The sequence below is a fragment of the Malurus melanocephalus genome, unplaced genomic scaffold, assembly GCF_030028575.1.
Source record: "Malurus melanocephalus ecotype Western Australia unplaced genomic scaffold, MMel_1.1 scaffold_516, whole genome shotgun sequence".
NCBI classification, from domain to species: domain Eukaryota; kingdom Metazoa; phylum Chordata; class Aves; order Passeriformes; family Maluridae; genus Malurus; species Malurus melanocephalus.
In genome coordinates, this window is record NW_026623748.1 from 479,111 (window position 1) to 486,749 (window position 7,639).

Here is a 7,639-nt window from a genome sequence, read left to right on the forward strand (position 1 = left end):
CCACTGCTTTGCAGAGAGACATTTCACACTCAGCCCCCTCCGGACAAACACCTTCGGCAGACAAACCCCACCCAACTGAACGAAAAATAAATACACAAGTGTTGCCAGGACATCAGCCACAGCTCTGGCCCGAGGGAGAGGGAGCCAGAGTCTCCACAGAGGCTCAGAGCCTTGTGCAGGCTGCAAAGACAGACAAGGCAGGCCCTCCCTCCCTCTGTTCCACAGTCTGAAAAGGCACTTCTCCCAAAGCAGGTCGCTCTGCCCATCCAGGGACCAGTGACGGGCGAGGGGACACCTCAACACTCCCAGTTCATTGCATGTAGGCAGGGTGCAGGGGCTGGGCTGGGGGCTGGCGGGTCCCAGAGGGCTGCAGAGGGCTGCAGAGGGCTCGGAGGAGGCAGCAGAACACAAGGATGGCGCTGGCTCGCTCTCTTCATCCCACCGCACTGCGCTTCCCGAGGCTCCATCCCCCCGGAGCAGCCCTCGCCTTCACTGGACGGACAGGAGCCCCTGCACCGAGGGGCTGGGAGGGCTCCTGGGGCACCCCAACCCCGCCAGCCCCCCAGATCTGCTCCCCTGGGCTCGGCTGGGGGGCCAGAGCCAGGGGCGAGCCAGAGCCCGACCCCCGCGRAGGGACGGTCCCCAGCCCAGGGGGGACAAAACTCACGGCACAAAGCGGGGGGAGAGCGGCCACCCCGCTCCACGGCTGGTTATTTGGTCAGTTAACACGGCAGGGGTGGGAACCGGGGMAAGAGGGACAGTGGCAGAGGATTTTATATAAAAATAGAGGGGGGAGAGGGGAGAAATAGCGAGCGTGAGCGAGCACGGTCCGGGCAGCGGCGCGGGACGGTCACATCTCGTTGGCCACCAGCTCCTTGTCAGCCACGCCGTTGGACAGAGAGCTCTGGCCCTCGTTCAGCCTCTTCACCCTGTAGGCTTCAAAGTGGATGTTGCTGGTGATATCCTTGATGTTCTGCATGTGTGTCCTGCAGGGAAGGGAGATGGAGCAATCGCACCATGCTGGGCACAGAGCAGACCCCAAACCCTGCCCCAATGTCCCCTCCTGTCCCCTCCTGTCCCCTCCAATGGTGTCTTTAGAGCACAGGAGGGATGTAAAGGCCATAACAGACAGCAGGAGCAGCTTCCAGTGGTGCCTGGGGACACAGGAGCTGTGGCTGCAGAGCACCCACGCAGGGAGATCCCAACCCCACAGCTCCTGGGATAAGGGTTTGCAGCCCCACACAACCACTGGCCAGCAGCAGCTCACGTGTGCAGAGTTTAACTTGCGGCCCAATTCAGGAGAAGCCCAATGGCCCCTCTGGCAAGCCCGGGGGGCTCAGCCCCACACTCCCCAAAAGCAGGGACTGCTGTTTCAGGAGGGCCCAGCCCTTGCCCAACCCCACAGCAACACCCCAGTGGAGGACAATGTCTGTTCTGGGGGTTAGACCTGGCACTGGTGAGGATCACCATGGCCAAAACCTGCTTGCAGGTGAACTGGAGCCATGCTGCACACTGCCAGCAATCCTGGAGTGAGTCCTGACCCCTCCACTGCTCCTCTGCCCCATGAACTCAACACTGCAGCTGAGAAAATTCCCTGAATCCCCATCCCATGGAGTGGGGCCACCCCTCAGAGAGGGCTGGGAGGGGAGGCAGGGCTGTGGGGATGGAGCAGCAGAGGGCTGGGAGGGGAGGCAGGGCTGCAGGGATGGAGCAGCAGAGGGCTGGGAGGGGAAGCAGGGCTGTGGGGATGGAGCAGCAGAGGGCTGGGAGGGGAAGCAGGGCTGTGGGGATGGAGCAGCAGAGGGCTGGGAGGGGAGGCAGGGCTGCAGGGATGGAGCACAGAGCAGAGCAGCAGCTGATTCCAGCTGGGCTGTGCTGTCCCCTGTGCTGGTTGCCACCAGGTGATCAGGGCTCTGGGGCCAGGCACTGACCTGATGAGGAGGTCCCGCAGGTAGGCGAACTCACAGTGTGTTGTGTTCTCCACTGGAGAGAGAGAGAGAGAGAAAAATACCATCAATGGGCACCCAGGGCCAGCCCTGGGGCGAGCAGGGCCTGGGGACTTCACCTGGAGGGCTCCGTGGGCACTCTGGGGCACAGGGGCAGGACCCAGGGGTCCCCTGTGCTGCTCCAAGGCTGGTACCGGGTCTCTGTACCACCCACAGCCCCTTCCCACCGTGTCCCACAGTGCTGGGACCCCCTGGGCCCCCCAAAAAGGCAGGGAAGGGTCCCAGTGAGCTGTGCAGTGAGCACCAGGCGCCTCTCCACTGAAGAGTTTCATCTGTAGCTCAGCCATGAGCCTCCTGCAGCACCCAGGGCTGGGCAAGGACAGGAACTCTGCTGTCTAGGGCTGCTAGCAGGAGTGTTAGCAACAGCAAAATATCCAGGGGTGCTGCTCCACCACAATTAGGCTGACAGCTGCTATTTTACCCCATATTTTACTCAATTTAGAGGAACAAATCCTTTTTATATATATATATTTTTTTTACCCAAAGAAGCTCATACATAGAACAGCAGAATTCTTTATGTTGGAAATGACCTCCAAGATCATTGAATCCAACCATTAAACACCACGCAGGGATGGCAAAACAACACATGATACTGCTGTGCAAAGGCTGCCCACAGCCATGGCTGTATCCTCAGGGCCTCCCTGTGCTGAAGGTGAGTTTAATGAAATCCATTAAACTCAGAATGTTCAGGGACACAGCACGAGAGGGCAGCAGAGCTTCAAAATAAACTGGCTTTCAAAATACACCGATGGCAGCTTTGTTAAACCATCCCTCAACACAGGATTCCCATTAAAAAGGCTCATAAATGAGAGGAACCTGTGAAGTGAAGGAAGATGAGAGGGGTGGCACTGGAGAAGAGCCAGCTGGCTGCCAGAAACCATGAACGGGAAATGGGAAGATGTGCTGGAGTCAGGAGCTTTCATCCAGCCTTTAAACCATGACTGTAAAACGGGGGAGAAAAAAGGGATACGCCGATGGGAACTGGAAGAGGGAAGAGATCCCACAAAAGAACCAGCCAAAGGCATGGTGGAGGGGACACAGGTGCCAGGGGAAGGTTCTAGCAGGGGCTGGAGACACAGGGATGTCACTTGTGTGCCCTCAGATGCAGCCACCAGCATTTAACTGTGCAGGAAGCACAAACCAGGCCATGAGACCCCCAGAAATGTCCCCTCCAGCACTCAGAACACACAGAGACCCAGGAACTCTGTGCAGGAGCATTGGCCAAAGTGTTTCCAGCCCTCAAACACCAGGGAAATTATCTGTTCTGGAGCAGCAGGAAGCACCACGAACACCTGAACTTCTGCTGCTGGTTTTGGACCTCACTGCCTCGTGCCAGGGCAGGGAGATGGGCTGGGGAGCTGGGGAACCAGGGCAAGGTACCTTCAATGGTGCCCCACTTGGTCTTCCTGCCGAGGATTCTCCTTCCATTCACCTGGTACTCCTGGTCACTGCCCACCACCGCAAACGGGATCATTTCCTGGGGAAAGGGGAAAGCAAGGTCATGGTTTGTTCCTGAGAACCCATCAGGAAACCAAGCCGGTGTGCAAAGCCAGGCTGTTTGCAGGAGAGTTCTGTGGGATGAGCTGGTCTGTCCCTGATGTTCCTSAGCAGTGTTTCCTGSCAGGGCYCACAGGCAGCCCAGGATGGCTACSAGCATCTCCTGCAYRTGAGCCCAGCCTAAAAYCAGCCCAAACCCAGCCCCTCTCTGGTATCCCAAAGCTTCCCAGGGAACTGCCCCCAGCATCTGGCAAGCTGTGGCCAACTCAGTTCCTGACTCAGGCTGGTGTCTTTGAATTTCAGAGTCCCTAAAAGGTTTTTTTTCTCCTCTGAATTTGTCCGATCCACTTTATTGTGCTGAAAAACTGCTCGCTGCCTCCTGTGGCATGGAACTGAGAGCTGCAGGCAGCCTTCAGGTAAATTCCAGCCCAGAGCTGGGAAGGCTCCTGCCCTCTGTTCCCTGTGCCCAGGGCAGGGAGAAGGGCTGTGGAGCTGCTGAGGGTGCCCTGCAGGGATGGAGATGAGGAAGGAGCATGGACAGGACACCTTCCCCATGAGCCCTGGTCACCCTCTGTCCACCCCTGGTCCCAGGCAGACTCCACAGACAGGGCACAGCAGCTTTGGAAGGAAATCAGAGGCTTTTGGAAGGGACCCCCAAGGACCCGAGCAGCCCCTGGAGCTGCAGGGCCCGTCTGGCCCCACACTCACCCGGAACTTCTCGTTGACCAGCCGATCCTCAGAGTCCTCATCAAACTCCTTCTGGGGGTACACGTCGATGCCGTTGGCCAGAAGATCAGCCATTATCTGGGGGGGAAGAGCAGAGGGACAGCTCAAGGAGAGGCAGGAGCTGCACTCCCACCATGGCAGCTTCTCCCAGGAAGGCTCTGAGCAATACCCATCAACCACAGCAATGTCCAGCAGCCTCCCTCTCCATCCTAAACCCTGCCCACCCAGGGCACAGAGAGCCGTGTTTCCCTGCCACAAACCCACCAAGTGCTTGCCCTGGAGCCTCTGCAAGAACCTAGTGCCAAGGCACAGATCAGGCAGAGGGTGAGATGAAGCCATATGAGCTGGGTGTTGTTCAGGGATGGAAGAAGAGAACAAGACAACCTAAGCTGCCCCAGCAAAGCGGAGCACAGCTGCCAGGCTTGTAACACAGAGGAAAAATGCTGCTACCTGGTGTTTGTTTATGCTGCTTGGAAAAGGAACTCGATCTGAAGGGACAAGGACATTTGTCCTCTAAGGACTCTGCCTCTGTGCAAGGCCAAGAGATGCTGAAATCTGACTCTGGGGTTGAGGCTCAGCTCATGGAGAGCTGGGAGGATCAGCCCTCTGCAAGGCTGCAAAGCCCAGCCCAGCCTGGTGCCTGCTCCCACCACTTCCCATGGCAATAACTCCACATCAGTCCCACAGTTCAGCTGGCAAAGGAGGGGATCCAGCCCAGGGAACACCCCCAGCCAGCCCCCACCCCCCACCAAACCCACACACCGAGTTTAGGGGAACAACCCCCAAAGCCAACCCCACGGAGCACATTCCACTGCAGCCAGGCTGGGGCTCCACTGCCCACCCCACCAAACCCCAAACCCGTCACATCTCTGAACCAGCTACACCCCCAGATGTAAAACAGGTCTCTGCTCCTATCAGCTCACACACAGGCACACTGGAATGAGTGCAAAATGTCCCAGTTTGTGTCCACCTGGCCTGATTTCCTGCCCTCTTGTCTGCACCAGTGGATCTGGACAGCATGAGGAGAGTGAGCAAACCCACCATGTGGCTGAGGGCTCTGCCTCCACCTGGAAGGGTCTGGGGGCTCTGGTTACAATCAGGAGGCAGAGACAGGGAGAGCTCATGCTGTGCCATGCCAGGGCAGAGCAGCAGAGCTAGACACCGCTCCCATGGTGTTCCATGGCATCAGCAGCCAAAGGTGCCCAGGTGACATCTGCAGTCCCAGACTGACCTGGCAGTGCCAGAGTCACTGAAGACACAGAGATGTGTGCATTGGTAACCTCTGCATGGAGCCAGCAGCCTGCAGGAGCCATCCCAGAGGGCAGGTGTGGCACTGTGGGCTCACCCCTGGTGTGCCCTCACCAGCTCCTCCCAGGGCTCTGTGCATTCAGCCTGAGCAGCCGAGGGAGCCCAGGCTGGGTGACCCTCAGCTCTATTTCCAGACAGCCTGTAGCCAAGGAAATTGCTGGCAGTTTGGATTCAGACTCCAAAACCAGACTGGGCATTTCAGTGCCTGAGGCTGCGCACCAAGAGCTGGGATGGCACTGGTGTGGGAAGGAGTGTCCCCCTCTCCTCCTCACCCTGGATGAGATGTCACCAACTCCATAACCAAGAGAGTGGCCCCTAAAACTGCCCCTTTCTTGGCAGACCCCCTTTCCCTTCACTTCCAGTTGAAGCTCACAGATCAAGGAGCTTGGTGGTTTTTCCTTCTGCAGGGAATGCTGAGGCCCTGCAGCCACATCCCTGGCCCACACAAATGGATTTACAGCCCCTTACCAAACCCCAGATGGGCCATCCCACCTCTGGGAGCACAGCCCACGCCTTGCTGTGGATTCAGACAGCCCCTCCTCAGCTCCCAACCACGGGAATTTCATACCTTGCTTCCCTCTAAAGTCTCTCCCAGCTGAGCTCAGCAAACCCACATTTTTTTTTCCTGATTCCCATATCAGTGCCTGATGTTGCAGAGGAAGGGTTTTCCTCTGTGCAGCACCACCAACCTCCCAAAATAACAGAAACCAGCCTGAAAATAACAACAACAACAACAAAGGAGGCAGGAGGAGCAATCCCAGAGATGCAGAGCTCCACACTTCTTCTGCCCTGTCCAAGAGAAACACCGGGAAGCGTTTGGGGAGCGTGCTCACCCTGCGGCCACGCTCCGAGCTGGGCTCATTCCGAGGATCCCGGCCACCCACTGCTGCACCAGGGTAGCCACGAGGGGCTCAGGGATGGGCTAGCAGGGCTGGGAGCAGCCCCTTACCCTCTGTTTGAAGTAGTCCCTCTCCTCCAGCGTTAGCGTGTCGGCTTTGGCGATCACCGGGACGATGTTGACCACTTTGCTCAGGCGCTTCATGAACTCGATGTCCAGCGGCCGGAGCCTGGAAAGCAGCAGGAAAAAGGGGATTTGCACTCTGAGGCTGCTGCAATCCCCTGGCAGAGAGGGGCATTCAAAGACCAGACAGAGGGGGAATCACTTCCTTTCTGATAGGATAAATAATGACATTTTTTAAAAGTGTGACAGTGCAGAGAGGGTTAGAGAACATTTTAAACATTTCCCTTTCAAAGCTCCCGCTGTCGCCTGTGAACCCTCACAAAGCCCTGTGAAGTGGCAGAGGGTTTTTATCTCTGCATGGCCACAGAGGATTGGGGGAACTTGCCCAGAGCTGCTGATGTCCTTGGTGGAGCTGGGCTGGGAGCAGGGCCAGCCCTGCCATGTGCAAACCACAACCTCCTGCAGCCCTCCCCGAGCTGTCACCGGCCCTGCAGGGACAGCAGAGCTGGACATGGCCACAGGTGACTGCTCCTGCTCACACTGCCCACCGTGCTGAGCACCAGCCCACGGCTGTGCAGACTGGGGCCGCATCTCCATTCATCAGCAGGGATTAAAAAAAGCCCTGGAAATCATCCAGGGGCTCAGAGAGTGCTGAAGAGATGCTGCTCGTTCCAGAGGGCAAAAATGTCAGAAACTCTACAACGAAAGTCTCAGCTGAGGAAAGCTGCAGAGGTTGCACAACCCCAATGATCAGAGCCTTGGGAAATCCCTCCCTGCTGAATGCAGGGTCACGGCTCCAGTCCCACCCTGCTCCACACCCCAGCTCTGCAGACAGACATGAAAGCACCTGGCCATGATCCCCCCTGCTCCTCAGCCCTTCCTGAAGATGTTTTAGCTGCTGGAGGTCCCTAAAGCAGGAAGAAAGCCCAAAGCCCTCCTTGGGGCACCTCCATGTGCTGCAGGTCCCCACAGTGGCCTTGGAGGTGGTGTGGACATGCCCATGCAGCACAGGGGAGCAGATGCTGCCTTGGAAAGGAAACATGCAGGTCCCAGGGTCCAGGAACACCTTTGGGACAGGAGCCTGCTGGAAATGAGCCCTCACTGAAGGGTGAAGGGATCACTCAAGCCAAACCCCACCATG

At 57.7% G+C, this 7,639-nt stretch overlaps 1 protein-coding gene across 1 annotated transcript; it reads right to left on the reverse strand.

The window, feature by feature from the left end:
- Positions 1 to 6: 6 nt before the first annotated feature.
- On the reverse strand, positions 7 to 6,684 carry LOC130582709 (septin-9-like; the record flags this gene model as incomplete). The annotated part of the gene is made up of 5 exons (XM_057381579.1): positions 7 to 986; positions 1,932 to 1,983; positions 3,387 to 3,483; positions 4,212 to 4,307; positions 6,487 to 6,684. Coding segments are annotated over 5 exons (579 nt in total), but the record flags the coding sequence as incomplete, so codon positions are not given.
- Positions 6,685 to 7,639: the final 955 nt, after the last annotated feature.